The sequence below is a fragment of the Oncorhynchus nerka genome, linkage group LG27 (genome assembly GCF_034236695.1).
Source record: "Oncorhynchus nerka isolate Pitt River linkage group LG27, Oner_Uvic_2.0, whole genome shotgun sequence".
NCBI lineage: Eukaryota > Metazoa > Chordata > Actinopteri > Salmoniformes > Salmonidae > Oncorhynchus > Oncorhynchus nerka.
The window spans coordinates 33947293-33967190 of NC_088422.1; the positions used below are offsets into that span (position 1 = coordinate 33947293).

Genomic DNA, 19898 nt, shown 5'->3' on the forward strand with positions numbered 1-19898 from the left:
GGCCATGGGGGCAAATCCAATCCAGCGGTCAAACTTTAAAAGGAGTCCTCGTTCCCCATGCTCTGTTTCAGTCTGTGTGGCACCTCTCCAAAGAATCTAGCCGCTATTTTTGATACCACAGGACTATCTGTGAGTGTTTCCCTTCCACCAACGCTGACGAAATGCTGCTGCCAAAATGCTACCGTTTGTTCTGACCTCTGCTGCTCAAAAGATACATTAAAACAAAGAATATTTCACTAAGTACAGGTTTTCCTTCCCATTTACATTACATTTACATTTTACATTTAAGACATTTAGCAGACGCTCTTATCCAGAGCGACTTACAAATTGGTGCGTTCACCCGTTTATGTCTTTTGAAGCCAGCACCCAAAGATCTTTTGACACTACAAACATTTGAGCTAAGCGCGCCAATTTCTCTTTCCATTGATTTGGTGTACCTATCTCCACCCATCACTCAGTGGTCTTGTCTGTCAGTGTGTGGTTGTTAGTGTGACTGTCAGACCATGAAGACAGCATTAATCCCTGGATTAAAACAGCCATCAATGAGAGACTAACATGGGCCATATTATAGATTATGACAGAGTGGGATTAGGAAAGGTGGGGGTGCTAGAAATTTGAGAGGACAGAGGTGAATTTTTATTTTATTTTTATTTATTTAACTAGGCAAGTCAGTTAAGGACAAATTCTTATTTACAATGACAGCCTGCTGGGGAACAGTGGGTTAACTGCCTTGTTCAGGGGCAGAACGACAGATTTTTTACCTTGTCAGCAACCTTTCGGTTACTGACCCAACGTGCTAACCACTAGGCTACCTGCCGCCCCCATAGCTGTGCACCCAATAAAACAAATCTAAAATAAGTGAAACCCCTGCTAAAACAAGTTGCTAAGGGTTGGTTTGTCGATGACTTTTAAACATGCAAGGCAGTTTGGAGAGAGAGGGGGAGTGAGAGAGGGTTAGGGTTATATAAAGTATGTTAAGTAAAGGTGAGAGATGGACTAGTACGATTTCTGTACTAAAATACAAGTTAGTAGGCTGGTGTGAATGGTCCCGCGGTGGTATGCTACAGAGGGGGTATCAGTTCGTGGAGGGTTCTCTATGCCCCATTAGCAGTGTCAAAGGTCAGGTGCCCCGGGTGTTAACCCTGGTGACCAGTCTAGCTTCCAGTCTGCCAGGGGACCCTGGGATCCAGGGGTATTTATTACCTCCTCCCCAGTTCCCCTCCTCCCCGTCCTCCTCATCCCTCCCCAAATCTCCCCATGGAGGAAAACAAAACACCCCCATCCCTCACCACAACCCACTCCATATACTAATTGGATGCATATCCATACATTGATGCATGATGACCCATCTGTAGATTTCTGCATCGGTGTAAAATATTCATAGGTCAACTCTGGCCTATGCAGAACTCGGCCAATAGACAGGAGCCTTGAAACTTGACCCAATACTCATATTTTGTGCATATATTTCAAGTAGCGTTTACATGTATTTGATTTTCTATTTGAATGTGTACGATTATTATAGAGTTTGTTGGGTGTATGTAATGTTTGTGTGCGTGCATGTGTGTGTGTGTGTGTGTGTGTGTGTGTGTGTGTGTGTGTGTGTAAGTTCATGTTCTCAGTGTGTGAGTGTGGCAGAGGAAGGTCCTCAGCATGTCAGTATGTTTTAATGCCTCACATCTGGTTTCCTAATTTTCTTCCCCTACCCCCCCACCATGTCAGGACACTGTTTTGTTTTTCCAGGGTGGGGGGCGATGGGGGGATGTCTGATGAGTGATGGCCCTGAATACAGGACGTCAACATTCCCCCTCCTCTTTTTGTCTCTCCCTCTCTTCTCTCGCTCTTTCAGCCTTTTCTTCCCCACCCCTCTCTTCTTCCTTCATTCTCTCCGCCTGTCTTCTAAATACTTCTGACCTGTCACTCACTCTCTCTCTCTCTCTCTCTCTCTCTCTCTGTCTCTCTCTCTCTCTCTCTCTCTGTCTCTCTCTCTCTCTCTGTGTCTCTCTCTCTCTCTGTCTCTCTCTCTCTCTCTCGCTCTCTCTCTCTCTCTCTCTCTCTCCGTCTCTCTCTCCGTCTCTCTCTCCCTCTCTCTCTGTCTCTCTCTGTCTCTCTGTCTCTCTCTCTCTCTCTCTCTCTCTCTCTCTGTCTCTCTCTCTCTCTCTCTCTCTCTCTCTCTCTCTCTCTCTCTCTCTCTCTCTCTGTCTCTCTGTCTCTCTCTCTCTCTCTCTCTCTGTCTCTCTCTCTCTCTCTCTCTCTCTCTCTCTCTCCGTCTCTCTCTCCGTCTCTCTCTGTCTCTCTCTCTGTCTCTCTCTGTCTCTCTGTCTCTCTCTCTCTCTCTCTGTCTCTCTCTCTCTCTGTCTCTCTCTGTCTCTCTCTCTCTCTCTCTCTCTCTCTCTCTCTCTCTCTCTGTGTCTCTCTCTCTCTCTGTCTCTCTCTCTCTCTCTCTCTCTCTCTGTCTCTCTCTCTCTCTCTCTCTCTCTCTCTCTCCCTCTCTCTCTCTCTCTCTCTCTCTCTCTCTCTCTCTCTCTCTCTCTCTCTCTCTCTCTCCCTCTCCCACCCTGCCAAACTAAATGCTCTCCATTTTAGTCCTCTCTCTCTGTCTCTCACGGTTCAAATTCCTCCCAAGTCTTTTATTGAAAGATGATTGTCATCAATGCAGCTGTCCCAAACAGAGGACCGGGCTCACATGAGATAATGGGACTGTCCCACAGGAAGACAAGGCTGCAGGAACTAGTCCAGTTGTGTGTATTGTAGCTAAATCCATGCACCATAGCAGATCTAATAGACGGATACAGACACTGATACAGCTGTGTCTAATCAGCATATAGATAGTGATATGCCCGGTGTCTCTGTGACATGGCAATTTAAGCCAGTTGAAATGAAGGTTGATAAATGCCAATGAAAGTTATTGTTAGGGGTCCCGTGCAGCTTATGTGCTAGCGATATGATTAAGGCCATATGTAATGGATCAGCTATGTTTAACAGTTGCCTCAGATAGGACTGACTGAGGCTAAACGTGGTCTGTCTGACAGTCAATGCCTAGGTGAACATGGAAGAATGAAACAATTATGGAGTTAAGTTTGTAACTTTGCTGTCATTGCAGTGTCATGACTTACTATCGTTTTTTTCTGAACTAGTTTTAGTTAAGCAAGTTGTCACCCTGCGGATTGCTCTCCCCATGCTGTGAGGCCTGTGTTTAGTCTTGGGAACTGAAGCAGATGCAGACAAAGGGGATTTGGAGGCCTTGACAGAGATACAGAGGGGAAAAAACAGACTCCCCATGGAGCCAGTGTGGAAATTGATCCCAAGGCTTAAGACTTGGGCCTACCTTTTGTTTGTGTTTCCTAATCAGGTCTTTGAGGAGGGTAGTGGGGAACGCCAGTTGGAGGGGGTCATAGATATTTCATGATTTACATTAATGACAACTGGACAACTCATAAAATATTAAACTTGCATCTCAACTTGTCACAAAAAGTTACCCCTCCCCCAAAATTAATTTCATAATTGAATTAGTGGGGTAAATATGAATTCCAGTGACAGTTGGTTATGGAATAACCACTTTGAATATGAGAGGCAAAGCTGCAAATGCACACCTCAGTGTGCCACAGTGTAGCTAAAGGAGTTCTCCTTTGAAAATGGACATTCCTCTCCACACAGTTTCCTTCTGACATCCAGATCACCTCCAATGCTTAACAAGTCCACCTCCTCTCTAGCCTGTGGGTGGGGAGGTGTGTGGGCGTATTGCATTACCAAAACAAAAACAAACAACCCCGATATTAAACTTTTACGACCACAACAGAGGCGGGGGAAAAACAGAGGGTCCTCGACTTCTTATTAATTATGCAAGATTAGTCTAATTATAATTCAGCAAATGAATGTGTGGCAGAAGGTGCGAGGCGACGGGGCTGGGAGATTTGCATGTTAAGTGGGCAGGGGGAAGCGGCTAATGCATGCTAATATATGCACCAATGTCTCGCTTTAATTTCAGCATTTGCAGCTGTGTGCGTCCGAACTGAGGGGGCTGAAAGTTGACTGAATGGGTTTTTGGGGAGGACAGAGGTGGGGTGGGGTGGGGTGGGGGGGGTTGTATGGAAGTGTGTATGAGTGTTTATAATGTCACACAAACAAACACAGTGAGGGAATGATGAATGAAAGTCAGAGGAAAGGGGAAGGCCAATGCACACTGTCCAATGGGGATGTCGGCCTAGAACCTGGAGGGTCGTCGCTACATCTGGAGTGTGTCTTTAAAGGGATGTCACGCATCCCTGCTGTGAAGTCACCAATGTGACTGGGTGGAGTGAGCGGTCATTGTTGGCTGGGTGCACTTGAAGTGGCCAGAGATCCAGTGAGCAGGTGGCTGGGCAGGGAGAGGAGCGTGTCTGTGTCTGGGACAGAGCAGGGCCATGGCCACGGTCATTTAGCCCAACAAAGGAGCCCGCAGTAATGTTATAAATGACTCTGCCATGTCTCTTTATGGGGGTTCCCACATGAATTTGAAACAAATTAATAGAATGTTCCCCATCATATACCAGAGTAGAAATCACATACTGAAGGATCTTCAAGTGCACTGTTTAAAAGAAGTATATGAAAACAGCAGAACATTATCCAATATATCTCTCATCGGTGGCTATGAGGCAAACTGGATTCAAACACAGCATAAACTACTAAGAAAACATATAAATCATGACAGCATGATGGATACAATACAGAGAGACCAGAGAGGGAAGGACGGAGAGAGGGATTCATGGAGTGATGGAGGGAAGGACGGAGAGAGGGAGTGATGGAGTGATGGAGGGAAGGACGGAGAGAGGGAGTGATGGAGTGATGGAGGGAAGGACGGAGAGAGGGAGTGATGGAGGGAAGGACGGAGAGAGGGAGTGATGGAGGGAAGGACGGAGAGAGGGAGTGAGGGAGGGAAGGACGGAGAGAGGGAGTGATGAGGGAAGGACAGAGAGAGGAAGTGATGGAGGGAAGGACGGAGAGAGGGAGTGATGGAGGGAAAGACGGAGAGAGGGAGTGATGGAGGGAATCACGGAGAGAGGGAGTGATGGAGGGAAGGACGGAGAGAGGGAGTGATGGAGGGAATGACGGAGAGAGGGAGTGATGGAGGGAAGGACGGAGAGAGGGAGTGATGGAGGGAAGGACAGAGAGAGGGAGAGAGGGAGGGAGGGAAGGACGGAGAGAGGGAGTGATGGAGGGAAGGACGGAGAGAGGGAGTGATGGAGGGAAGGACAGAGAGAGGGAGTGATGGAGGGAAGGACGGAGAGAGGGAGTGATGGAGGGAATGACGGAGAGAGGGAGTGATGGAGGGAAGGACGGAGAGAGGGGAGTGAGGGAGGGAAGGACGGAGAGAGGGAGTGAGGGAGGGAAGGACGGAGAGAGGGAGTGAGGGAGGGAAGGACGGAGAGAGGTAGTGAGAGAGGGAAGCACGGAGAGAGGGAGTGAGGGAGGGAAGGACGGAGAGAGGGAGTGAGGGAGGGAAGGACGGAGAGAGGTAGTGAGGGAGGGAAGGACGGAGAGAGGTAGTGAGGGAGGCAAGGACGGAGAGAGGGAGTGAGGGAGGGAAGGACGGAGAGAGGTAGTGAGGGAGGGAAGGACGGAGAGAGGTAGTGAGGGAGGGAAGGACGGAGAGAGGGAGTGAGGGAGGGAAGGATGGAGAGAGAGAGAGAGAGAGATGGGGATAGTGATATAAAGAGGAGGAAGTGGTTAAAGGGAGGGAGAGGCGATGTGGCCATTTGCACACATCCACCCCGGGCCCAACTGTAGCGGAGCTGTGAGGTTGGAGGTCCCAGCTCTCACTGATAAATCAGAATCACCCTCCGCCAACAACAATATTGATTGTCCTCCGCTGAAATAGCTCAAATCAAGAAATATTGGACACTGTCTTGGAACCAAGCGCTAGTTCTGAGCCAGGGCCTGTTCACAAGGGACGTGGGGAGGGAGTGATGGAAGAAGAGTGAGAAAGAGGCTGAGAGATGGAAGGAGAAATGACCATTGAATGGGAGGGTTCTGGGCTGCGGGGCCAATATGAAGTCCCTCTCCAAACAAAGTCTCTCCATTAATATGACTTATATCTGCAGTGATCTCAATGTGGGTGGGATCGGATAGCTAGCCGCCCAGCTCCTGCCTCTCTCTCATTTCTCCTCATCACTGTTGTTGTTTGTTTAGTTAGTAGTCCTGATCTCTACACCACGCCCATTTCACTCTAATTCTCTTTTTCTCTTCAGACCATTTCATTACTCCCTCAACTATCTCCCCTGCCTTTCCCCTTTCTATCACTTCCTCCCCCCTCCTCTCTCCCTCGCTCTCTGTGATGGAATGTGTGTTCCTTGTGGTTGCCTTCTCTTTCCCGTCTCTCTTTCCCTCTCAGCGTGGGGACTTTGGGATTGCGGCAGAGCCGCGTTGCCATGGCAGCGGGCTATGCTGCCGAACTGTGTACACCTGGGATTTGGAGTCTCTCCCTCCTTTCCACATCTTCATCTCAGTCTCTCCATCTCTCTCCTCTTCTCTGCTCTAGTGGAGGCTATCAGCACCCCGTCTCTCTCTTTCCACGCTCTGATCTCCCCCCCACACACACAACGTTAATGAGACACATCCATGAGAAAATACACACACAAACCTCATGCAAACGTACATACAAACACTCTGTCTCTGTCCTCCTTTCACTCTAGTTGACTTTCTCTCATCCTCCACTGTTCCCATGTGGAGGTTCAGATGCAGCATAGTGGGATACCATGGGGTCCCCAGAGTCCCCTGGCATATATCACGGGCTCCTGTTCACTTTGAAACACAGCCGCAGTTTTCACTGGACTGCATTACACATTTTCATCATTTGATTTAAAGTGTAATAACATTGACTCTAATGCTAAACTAAACAGCAGTGATTAATGCAAGGGCAGATATCACGAAGCAGCATTAACCACACACGCACATGCAAACACACACACGCAGACTCACACACGTGTAGGCACGCACACACTCAATGTTCATAATGCATCTCTATGACCAGAACACCAATCAGTGTCTTCTTGACTGATTTGAAATGATTAATGCCACTAAATAAGGCCAACAAATAATGAATGTGTTGTTCTTCCATGTGATATATTCCTGTCTATTGAGTTATTGATGTCCTATTTTTCTTTTTCCCCTGCAGATTCTTCTTGAAGTTTTTCCTGAAGTGTAACCAAAATTGCCTGAAGACAGCAGGGAACCCAAGGGACATGAGGAGATTTCAGGTATGGAGTGTAGGAGATAGAGAGAGAGGGGTGTTTGTGTGTATTCATGTAGGCCTATGTGTGGGAGGGAAGGAGGGAGGGAGGGAGGGAGGGAGGGAGGGAGGGAGGGAGGGAGGGAGGGAGGGTGTGGTTATCTAAAACATAGATTTTTAAAACATGAATTTCTTTCCACTCTACTTTCACAAAGAGGGTATTTCGTTATCCAGGATCTGCCCAGGTATAGGTGAGACCACATTTCTCCATATCAGAACCTCAAGCACTGGAATGGAGGGGAAAGTTAAAAATCAATAGAGAAACAAAGAGGGATAGATGGAAAGAGAAAGGGAAGGGGGTAGTGGGGTGGGAGAGACAAGGGGGGGAGGCAGGCAGGAAATAGGCTGAGGTGTTTCAGGAAGTTGTCAAGAATTGAGTGATTGGCTCCAGATGGGGGAGGTCATGCTCCGTGACCCAGGAAGTGGTCACAGGGGACACTCCCGCTTCACTTCCTCTGCTGTCTTTCAGCACCGGAGCCCCTGTCTGGCATTCTCTCTCTCTCTATTCTCTCTCTCTCTCTCTATTCTCTGTCTCTCGTTATGAGCGGGTGGCCGCTCCAAGGCCGTCACCTCCAGGTTAAAAGACGATCAGAGCGGGACAGGAGCCCGTTGCTGCTGATTGATCGATAATTTACTGTTATTTTCCTTCAGATTACTTTCCTCTCCTAGTCAACCATCTACAAGAACATCTGCTTTCTCTCCCTCTCTCTCTCTTTCTTTCTGTGCGTCTGTGCTCCAGTCTCTACATATGCAGCTCTGCAATACCGATAAGTCCTTAACACTCCACCTTCGTATGACAAAGCCTATTTCCAAATATCTAGAAATGGATGTCCATCAGCATTTCATAGTCACCACGCAACTACCACCACCCCTTCCTGCATGTACACATATAGACATATGGACACTCTTAAACACGAAGACCCAAGGCAAGCACACAAGAACATCCACATATTTTGATTGCATGTCCTCCATGGTGAACATGTGTACTTTGTGGAGAGGAAGGGACACACATGCAGTTGGCCAGAAATCAAATTATGGCCACCATTTATCATACTCAAACTCCCAGTAAAAAGAGGAGATTCAGTCCATATGTCTGGTGTCAGTGAGGGATGAGGCCTGAAACTCCAACCACAGCCTCAGGAGGGGATAGGAGGGAGAGAGGCCACAGAGAGAGGGTCGGTGATGTAAAAATATGATCTAGTAGGGTCGTCACATTACCCGTTGAGAAATATTTATATGAACTGGATGCTGAAATTGATTGTAGCCAAGGGATTTATTTTAGCAGGAAACCAAATCTCACATAAAGTGACGTAACATGTCTTTAGGTACCCAGATACACCGTGAGTTGATCTTTTCCTCTTTCCTGACCTCCCCTGTCTTTCAGGTGGTCCTGTCCAGCACTGTGAGTGTAGACGGACATGTCTTAGCTGTGTCTGACAACATGTTTGTCCACAACAACTCCAAACACGGCCGGAGAGCCCGCAGGCTGGAGCCGGGAGAGTCAGTGGAGAACGGCATGGAATACGGTAAGACACACACCACTACCTACCCTGATGTACTGATGCATACTGTAGCTTACTCATGTTATCCACTTCACTGTGCTTCACAATGGCTAACCTCAAGGTCTAGGGCTGACCCCCTAAAGCAGACACTAAATACATTGCCAGGATGTGGAATGAGTTCAATTAAAAGGACCTTATTGCTCTTCTTCTACAGCCACACCCTGTATCAAAGCCATCAGCCCCAGTGAGGGCTGGACCACGGGAGGGGCCATGGTCATTGTGATCGGGGAGAACTTCTTTGACGGGCTGCAGGTGGTGTTCGGCAGCATGCTGGTGTGGAGCGAGGTAGCTATGTGGCTTCACTGTAACTGTCTCTTTAAAACAACTCATTAACGAGACTGTTACTGATTGTAAACATAAGGGACAAGGTAGCAAACGCATATGGATTGTCTCATTAGCACAGTCATTTGTTGGCTGCCTGTTACATGTTGGCATTATGAGAGCAGACCGTATTATTCTATCAGATACTGTAGACGATCAAATAGTCTCGTTTGTTGCTCATTTTCTGTCTTGTCTCTGTTTCTCTCTCTTTCTCTTAGTTGATCACGCCCCACGCCATCCGTGTCCAGACGCCCCCTCGCCACATCCCAGGGGTCGTGGAGGTCACGCTGTCCTACAAATCCAAACAGTTCTGCAAGGGGACACCTGGGCGCTTCATCTACACAGGTAAACACACCTCTTATTTACCTCACAGCCACACCTACCCCAGCCAGCAGCCATTCACCAACAACATATCAAACAGAAACATCACATGTGATGAGTCAGGACCTAGTGCTGATGTATCTGTGTTTGTGTTTAGCGTTGAATGAGCCCACCATAGACTACGGTTTCCAGAGACTTCAGAAGGTCATCCCCAGGCACCCTGGTGACCCTGACAAACTGGCCAAGGTGAGTGAGAACACACTACACTACACTACACTACTCTACACTACACTACACTACACTACATTACACTACACCAGACCACACCACACTGGACCAGTCCACACTACATTGCACTACACCAGACCACACTACACCAGACCACACTACACCACACCACAACACACTACATTACACTACACTACACCACACTACATTACACTACATCAGACCACACTACACCACACCACAATACATTACACTACACTACACCACACTACATTACACTACATCAGACCACACTACACCACGCTACACTACACCACACTACATTACACTACATCAGACCACACTACACCACGCTACACTACACCAGACCACACTACATCACACCACACTACATTACACTACACCAGCCCACTCTACACCACACCAGACCACACTACACCACACCACACCACACCAGACCACACTACACCACACCAGACCACACAACACCACACCACACTATATCACACCACACCACACTACATTACACTACACCATACCACACCACACTACACTACATTACGCCAGACCACACTATACCAGACCACACATTACACTACACCACACCAGACCACACTACACCACACCACTCTACACCACACCACACTATATTACACTACACCACACTACACCAGACCACACTACACCACACCACTCTACACTACATTACACCAGACCATTCTACACCAGACCACACTACACTACACCACACTACACTACACTACATTACACCAGACCATTCTACACCAGACCACACCACACTACACCACACTACACTACACTACATTACACCAGACCATTCTACACCAGACCACACTACACCACACCAGACCACACTACACCACACCACACTACACCACACCACACCACACCAGACCACACCACACCACACTACACCACACCAGACCACACAACACCACACTACACCACACCAGACCACACTACACCACACCACACCACACCAGACCACACCACACTACACCACACCAGACCACACAACACCACACTACACCACACCACACCAGACCAGACCACACAACACCACACCACACTATATCACACCACACCACACTACATTACACTACACCATACCACAACACACTACACTACATTACACTACACCATACCACAACACACTACACTACATTACGCCAGACCACACTATACCAGACCACACATTACATTACACTACACCACACCAGACCACACTACACCACCCCACACTATATCACACTACACCACACTACATTACACTACACCACACTACATTACACCAGGCCACACTATACCAGACCACACTACACCACACCACTCTACACCACACCACACTATATTACACTACACCACACTACACCAGACCACACTACACCACACCACTCTACACTACATTACACCAGACCATTCTACACCAGACCACACTACACTACACCACACTACACTACACTACATTACACCAGACCATTCTACACCAGACCACACCACACTACACCACACTACACCACACTATATTACACTACACCAGACCACACTACACCACACCAGACCACACTACACCACACTACACTACACTACATTACACCAGACCATTCTACACCAGACCACACCACACCACACCACACTACACCACACTATATTACACTACACCAGACCACACTACACCACACCAGACCACACTACACCACACCAGACCAGACCACACTACACCAGACCACACTACACCACACTACACTACATTACACCAGACCATTCTACACCAGACCACACTACACTACACCACACCACACTACACCACACTACACTACACCACATTACACTACACCACACTACACCACACTACACCAGCCCACACTACACCACACCACACTACACTACACCAGACCACACTACATTACACCACACCACACTACACCAGACCACACTACATTACACCACACCACACTACACCAGCCCACACTACACCACACTACACCACACCACACTACACTACACCAGACCACACTACATTATACGCGACCACATTACACTACACTACACCAGACCACACTGCACCACACTACACCACACCACACTATACCAGACCACACTACATTACACCACACTACATTACACTTCACCAGACCACACCACACCACACTACATTACATTATACCACACTACATCACACCACACTACATTACACCATACTACATTACACCACACTACATTACACCACACCAGACTACACCACACCACACCACACTACACCACACAAAACCACACTATATTACACTTCACCAGACCACACCACACCACCCCACACTACATTACACCACACTACACCACACCACACTACATTATACCACACTAAATTACACCACACCAGACCACACCACACTACACTACATTACACCACACCACACCACACTACACAACACCCCACTACATTACACCACACTAAATTACACCACACCACACTACACAACACCACACTACATTACACCACACCACACCACACCACACCACACCACACCACACCACACCACACTACACAACACCACAATACATTACACCACACCACACCACACTACACAACACCACACTACATTACACCACACCACACCACACCACACCACACCACACCACACTACACAACACCACACTACATTACACCACACCACACCACACTACACAACACCACACTACATTACACCACACCAGACTGCAGCACACATGGTGACTTCTGTCATCACACCCCACTTTACATACAGTACACACGATGTAACATCAGAGGCTAATTCATGTCTCTCTGTCTGTGTGTAGGAGATGCTACTGAAGAGAGCAGCTGATCTGGTAGAGGCCTTGTATGGAAACCCACACAGTAATCAGGTAACCAGCGCTGTTCAGCAGAGGTGGCACCGAGTCACAAGCAAGTCAAATCGAGTCACAAGTTTTCAAGTCGAGTAAAACATGAATCTATACATGCAATAACTTGTTCAAATCTTTGTCTATTTATTGAAGCTACCAGACAGCCCTTTTCATTATTTTGTCTGCAACACATTTAGATGATGTCATTGTAAAATAATGACCTTGTAGCAGTCGTGAGGTCATGACATCAGCAGCAGGCAAGGCAGGTTGATGTGCTCAGTTTGTTGATTTATTTACAGGTCTTGGTGATCCAATGTTAAAGGGCCATATCATACAAAATAGATTGACCAAATAAATATAGAAGGTCCAAAATACATAGCCTCTGTATCAGGCTCAACCTGTCCTATCTGAACAGACACAGGTAGAGGGCAAGACTGCACATCCTCCCCTTGAGAAGCCAAATGGAATCTGTCTAACAGGAGTCCCTCCCAGGACCACACAATTACCCAATTGGCAATTACAACCAATAAACTGGTTCTATATTTAAATGGCAATTTCCACATCCATTGTTACGTTACATTGGTACATTTGTCTTAATCAGACTTAATGATTATTAACGATATTTCATCACCATTCATACATAGAACAATAATTTATTCTTATTCAACATACTGAATCCAAAGCGTGGCACACAGGCGCCATTGCTATATTTAGAGCGTTGGGCCAGTAACTGCAAGGTTGCTGGATCGAATCCCCGAGCTGACAAGGTGAAAATCTATAGTTTTGCCCCTGAGCAAGGCAGTTAACCCACTGTTAACCGGGCGCCAAAGACGTGGATGTCGATTAAAGCAGCCCCCCACAGCCCCCCACACCTCTCTGATTCAGAGGGGTTGGGTTAAATGCGGAAGACACATTTTAGTTGAATACATTCAGTTGGACGACTGACCAGGTATCCCCCTTTCCCATTCCCTATTTCTAGCGCATTCTCCTATTACGCACATCCAGAATGACAGAGACATAGGACACAGACACACAGAACTCCGACATAACCCGAAACCATACATTGAATTAAATGAACAGAACTTCTACCTCATGAGTCTTGCGAATGTTCATGTGCACAATAAACACAGCGCCCGGGCTAAATGAAAATGTATCATATGAAACATGAAATAGAAATGTCTAAGTGTTGCAATAAATGGTATGGTGATGGAATGACGAAACGCTAGTAATTATTGGAGGATTAGATGGACTATAGACTTACCACATATGCATTTAAATGTGTGAAAACAACAGCAGATATTTAAAGAGTTGAACAAAGCGGCTCTCCACTGGAAGGAGTTGGAGAGCCCCTGTGGGGGATCCTCGCCACAGTAATAATTCATTTTAACAACAAATTCCAAATGCAAGTATAAGTAAATTATAAATGTCAAGCCATTTTAGCATGCCAAAAGACCAGTAAGCCTATGCTAGTAGTCTAACTGTCGCTTGATGCCCCATTGCTGCCGAGCTTGCAAAGAAAACAGTTAATATTCTTGATCACCAAACTATTTTTGGAGCTGCATGTTTATTTATTATGGCTGTCCTCTCTCCCTACAATTTGATGTTTGCGCTGCACCCGATCCTATGGCTGTACAGTAAATCAGCAATCTGTTGGCTAGCTCACCCGACTGGTGTTGATTGACAGTTTTCTGGTCCAATCAGAGGGCCAAGTGTGCGTTTCACTAGCCAATCTGTTGCACATTTTTTGTTGTTGCAAGGGCGATGCTGCGGCTACTGTCTATGGCTTCTCTGTGCCACAAAATGAGTGACAAAACATGACAAAACATGACAAAACCTAGCCAGATCATTTCAAGTCATCAGTCTCAAGTATAAGAGGGTAGTCCCGAGTCATGAGGCTCCAAGTCAAAGTCAAGTCTCAAGTCATCAGTCTCAAGTATAAGAGGGTAGTCCCGAGTCATGAGGCTCCAAGTCAAAGTCAAGTCTCAAGTCATCAAATTTGTGACTAAAGTCTGAAGTAAACAACTCTGCTGTTCTTGTCTCTTTTGCTGTTACTCTTATCAATAACTACTATAAATCTCTGATGTCTGGCTAACAGTTTGTATTGTCTGTCTCTTTAGGACATGTTGCTGAAGCGTGCAGCGGACATTGCTGAGGCCCTGTACAGTGTTCCCCGTTCCCACAACCAGCTGCAGGCCCTGCCTAGTTCCCCAGCCCACGGCAGTGTCATGGGCCTAGGCTCATACCCCTCCCAGCTGGGGGTCAGCATCGGAGAGCCAGGACAAACCAGCCAGGGTGAGCAGTACTTGACTTACTATGTGATTTATAGTGATATTCACAAGAGTCTGTCCCTTTGCGATTTTCTTCTAGGCGGTGCTGTGATATCCCCAGTGGGGAAATCACTTTTCGTCCTGTGTTTTCCTTACCTCTGTCTTTTTTGTTCTAACACTCTATCGGCCTCTCTCTTTGTTTCTCTCTCTCTCCAGGTTATATTCGTAACTCCAGCAGTTTGTCCCCACGGGGATACCCCTCTGCCTCCACCCCTCAGCAGTCGGGCTATGGGGGAGGTGGAGGCATGAGTGGCGGGTATGGGGCAGTGCCCATGACTAGTCTGGGGGTGCCAGGATCCCCTGGTTTTAGCAGTGCCTCCCCCACTGGTTCTCCCTATGGCAGTGAGTGTGTCTCCTCTGACTCAATCATTCTGTCCTGTGTTTTCTTCCTGTCCCTACTACAATAAAACACCATTGACAAAGGTTGACCAGTGCATAGAATCCTTCTGTTATAAAGTAACAACAACTATTCTCTCTCTCTCTCCTTCACAGTAATGCCATCTAGTCCCACCATCCCGGGTTCCAGCTCCTCCTCCTCCCTCCTGCCGTTCTCCTCCTTCCCGTCCTCAGCCAAACAGAAGAGTGCCTTTGCTCCCGTTCTCCGGCCCCAGGGATCCTCCTCTCCTGCCTGCCCCGCCTCAGGAGGCAACACCTTCAGAGGTAGAACCAAACTACAATCTTAGAAACACCCCTTTCTGTGTAACCCCCCCTCCCCAACATTCTTCTGTATAAAAGCAAATCCATACCCACATGCACATAGGCTAGGCATGCATGACAATACAAATATGTCTGGCTGTTATTTGGGTTATAATAATGATTGCTATTTTCAAAAATAAGTTTGTATCTAAAACATATTAGATTATTACTATTCTCTTTCTCTATAGCGATGACCGGCCTGGTAGTTCCCCCGATGTAGCAGTACTCCACCAACTCCCATCCACCATCTACAAACCAGACCAGACCAGACCACTGCTCCAACACTGCCACCCCCTGCAGGCACTGACAGGGCAGGGATGATGATGGAACACACACTGATTTCTCAACCACCCACAACTATACTCACTGATGCCCTGCCACTAATTGAGTCCATGTATCATTCATCTGGATGAAAGGGATGGGACAGAAAGAGTCCAAAGACCAGGCAGTCACTCCAGATGCAGACATAAGACCTCTTCGTCTGTAGTAGCTGCAAAGACATGACACTTTCTTGGGCCACACCGCAACACAGTGGAGCCCTATAGGATGCACTATGGGTGTCTCTGTATTTTGAAAGGAAAGCAGAAGTCAGCGTCAAGATGCCTTCACGAGCTTCAAAAGCACTCATACCACCCAACGCTACAGCCTTATGCAGCGTTTGGTTCTTCCAACAACACCTACCCCAAACTGATCAACCTCTTGGCTAGCGGAGGTGTGGTAGAAGAATATGTCTGTTGATGATTTGTTGTTAGAGCACTGAACTGAATGGACAATGGAAAACTCTGATACTATGTGCCGAAACTCAATGAACCAGGGTGATATTTGTCTCTAAGGACACTGTCAAAGGCATCTGAAGACTCCAAGGTTTTTGTCGTAGACGTTTTGAAGGTGATTTACATTCCAGAATGATAGACCCTTTATTTTTTGTTCTCATCTCCACGATTTTACAAGGGCAAAGTCTTTGTCCTCCAGTGTTGGTAATAAAAAGTAAAAAAGTAATTCATATATTGATTTATTTAAGAAGAAAAAAACAAGCAATTTAACTTATTATTACATTTAGTTTAGGGAATAATATAAATGTGTTTTAATTCCTTTTTTGCAATTGTTATATACATGATTATCTCTATCTTGTCATTATTCTTGTTTTTATTGAAATCTTTGAGGGTTTTATTAGACATGACTGTTGATTAATATGTAAGAGAGAATGAAGTAGTACTCCAATGTTTATTTGAAATCAATTCCTTGGCCAATACTCTTTTCCTGGTTTGTCACATAACAAAATGGAACCATTATGTCCAATGTCAAAGAAAGCAAATTACCTTGCTGTTCTCTATAAAGGAAAACTAGTTAGCATATATTATTATTAATTTTTATGCATGTTATTTCAACACTGATTCCCTCGTATTATTTCATTCATGTGGCCAATTTGAAATTGTATGTGGAACATTATGATTTTCATTGTTGATTCATTTGATCTGTTTCATTCCACAGTCTCTGGTCACTATGCAGTACAGTCGCAAGCACAAACTGAGATCAAAGGGTTATGTTGGGAATTTGTCATAAACCAATGCAACAGTGTTGCAGCACAATACACACATCATGCTCAGGATTAGAAAACACAGAATACATGTATTGTTTTTTAGCTGACATCTATTCAAAGTTGTTTCCAGTGTTTGACTGGTTTTATTTATTTGATAACAGTTAGTCAAATGTAAGGTCACACATTTTTTGTTGTTGTTCAAAAGCCATCTTTCTTTTTTAATGGTACAGAATAACATGATTGTCTGAAATTGTGGTTTGTATATCATAAGGTGTAATTATATTTTGTCCTCCCAAATAAAGCAAAAATCAAAGTAAGAGCTCACTGTTGGTATTCATAACTGAAACATGAGGAAGGTTGAAGAAACAAGGTCTATTTTTGTGCGTGTGCACCTGACTTTGTGTTTGCATCTATGCCAATTAGACATCAATAAAAATGTACAGATATCCATAACATGACCAATTAAAAACTATTTAGGCAAGTGAGGTTTTGCTACCTACAGCATTATGGGACTATAATTCAGGAATACACCAGGACAAGTGTTTGACTCACCTGTATGCTTGTGTATTTTGACACTGCTTTGTATACATAGCTGATGAGGCGCAGCATCTTAATTGTGGAGTGTGCGTTGCAGACTGTGTAGCTACTGCCTCTAAAGATAAACAACATCCCCCCATCACTCTCCTCTCCAGCGGCAACCTTGCTTATTCCTCTAAGGACCAGGCCTCTGGGGGCCCCACTGAGAACCACATGAGCCTCTCCTCCTCTCTCTCTCTGGCGTGTGCCCTCTTTCTTTCCCATCTCCCCCTCTCTCTCCGCTACCCTGCCATTCTTTCTGTCAGTCTTTGTTTCAATCCCCTTTCATCCCTTCATTCTTTCTCTCCTACTCCCTCTCCCTCTGTAATGGCTTCTCTCTGTTAATGTAATTAGCACGGGTAAAGGAGGGCAGTTAATTACCAGCTCTTTTTTTGATGGGGTAATTAATGTTATGCCAGGAAACAGCAACTGTTTCATTAACACAACGCTCAAAGCAGTGGAGGGGTGGGGCAGCGCTGAGTGTATTCATATCCATGTGTGTGTCAATGTGTGTGGTTGTGTTCTACAGTCTGAGTGTACACTACAGTAGGGTATTTAGATAAATATGCTCAAGGATGGAGTAATAGCGGTTTTGAACACAAAAGGCAGAGCTGCTCTGTGAGAGGACCCTCTGGCCCCCGTTTAGTCTTAGCTTTTGTTTGATTTCTTTGTCACGATCAAGTGGCACTTGTCAAAGAAGTCAAGGCTGCTACCCGTCTCTCACTCTCTGCCCCTGTTTCTCTCTCCCTCTCTCTCTCCATCTCTCTCCCTCTCTCACTGTAAACATGCTGCTAATTTGACAAGTTTAAGTCAGCTTTGTTGTCAGAACCTCAGCATTCATCCCAATGAGTGCTCCTTCTGCCCAGTGGTGCAGGAGCCATATGCTCATCTTCCTCAGGACTGTTTAGTTGTTATTGTTTTGGCTGCTGTATCACAGGTGCCATTTCACTGTCTTCTGATCACACATTCAATTAAGGAAGGATGTTACACCACCTGCACTTCTCACAGATTTACACAATCTCTTATTTTAAGGAGCGTCACCATTTTCATGTCAAAAGCCTTACATGTAAATGTAAATAAATGGATGATATTTTAATATGAATTTGCTCGTCGTGTAGCAAGGTAGAATAGATCAAAATATGAGACAAAGAAAAGTAGGGAGTATAAGACAAAAGTCCATCCACCCACCCTTTCAAGGGATGTGTTTGTGTTTATTTACCCAATTAGCCCTCGGGCCACAGCATGGCCCGGCATTAAGCTGACATTATCCCAGAGTGTGTGCAGTTTGTGCAGTGTGTGTGTGTGTGTGTTCATCCCCTTCTCATTTGAATCTTAGATGATGACCAGCTAAAGGCAGTCTATAATGGGACTTGAGAGGGGGATTGTTTGGTCAAATAGATGTGTAGATTGGCTCGACCCCACCCCACCCCACCCATTCACTCTCTGCAGCCTTTGGCCAATCAATCACCAAATCCTATATTGTTGCCCATTAGACAAGGGTTTCCCAAACCCAGTCCTGCCCCCCTCGGTGCATGTTTAATTTTTTTGCCCTAGCACTACACAGCTGATTAAAATAACCAACTCAACATCAAGCTTTGATTATTTGAATCAGCTGTGTAGTGTTAGGGCAAAAAAACTAAACATGCACTGAGGGGGTGCGTGGGGGGGGGGGGGGGGGGGGGGGCAGAACCGAGTTTGAGAAACCCTGCATTAGACTACTGAAACCCCTTTCGTTTTCCAAAATGATCCCCCCCATCCCCATTCCCTTGGGTGTCAGTAGAGTGGGGTGACAGATGGGATAGACAGATAGCTGGCCCATAAGACAACCCCCCCAAACAACCCTCCTCCACAGACACAGACCTCATCTGTCTGTCCTATGCTTTTGTTCACTTTGGAAAAGTGCGCTCTGTGAACACAGAGGGACGACTCTGCCCCTCTGTCTCAATTTGTGTGTATGTGCGTGTGTGTGTGTTGAATGACACTTGCAGAGTATTAGTGTGGGGTGAACGATGCTCGGATGAAGCCAGATGTACTCAATCATTATATTCAGAACTGCATGTTCTTAATTCATGTACACACGGTGCCATATGGTACCTCATTCTGATGTTCATGATGTGTGGCTACTGTGTGGAGGACCCAGATGTGCAGGTTCTGTCGGGCCACCTCAGAAACTATGTCTG

The 19898-nt window shown here is 46.3% G+C and overlaps 1 protein-coding gene across 3 annotated transcripts in view; it reads left to right on the top strand.

The window, feature by feature from the left end:
• Positions 1 to 17461, top strand: part of LOC115111644 (transcription factor COE2) — a 39322-nt gene extending 21861 nt beyond the window's left edge. For 2 of the 3 annotated variants that reach the window (XM_029637918.2, XM_065011586.1), the window contains exons 7-16: positions 7151 to 7232; positions 8649 to 8790; positions 8981 to 9111; positions 9366 to 9492; positions 9626 to 9714; positions 12535 to 12600; positions 14697 to 14871; positions 15063 to 15248; positions 15399 to 15566; positions 15791 to 17461. In XM_029637918.2, coding sequence (XP_029493778.2) covers positions 7151 to 7232; positions 8649 to 8790; positions 8981 to 9111; positions 9366 to 9492; positions 9626 to 9714; positions 12535 to 12600; positions 14697 to 14871; positions 15063 to 15248; positions 15399 to 15566; positions 15791 to 15822 — 1198 coding nt within the window. In that variant the 3' untranslated portion in view covers positions 15823 to 17461. Of the gene's footprint in view, positions 1 to 7150; positions 7233 to 8648; positions 8791 to 8980; positions 9112 to 9365; positions 9493 to 9625; positions 9715 to 12534; positions 12601 to 14696; positions 14872 to 15062; positions 15249 to 15398; positions 15567 to 15764 lie in introns of all 3 variants that reach the window. The other variant, XM_029637919.2, reaches the window with a different exon arrangement.
• Positions 17462 to 19898: the final 2437 nt, after the last annotated feature.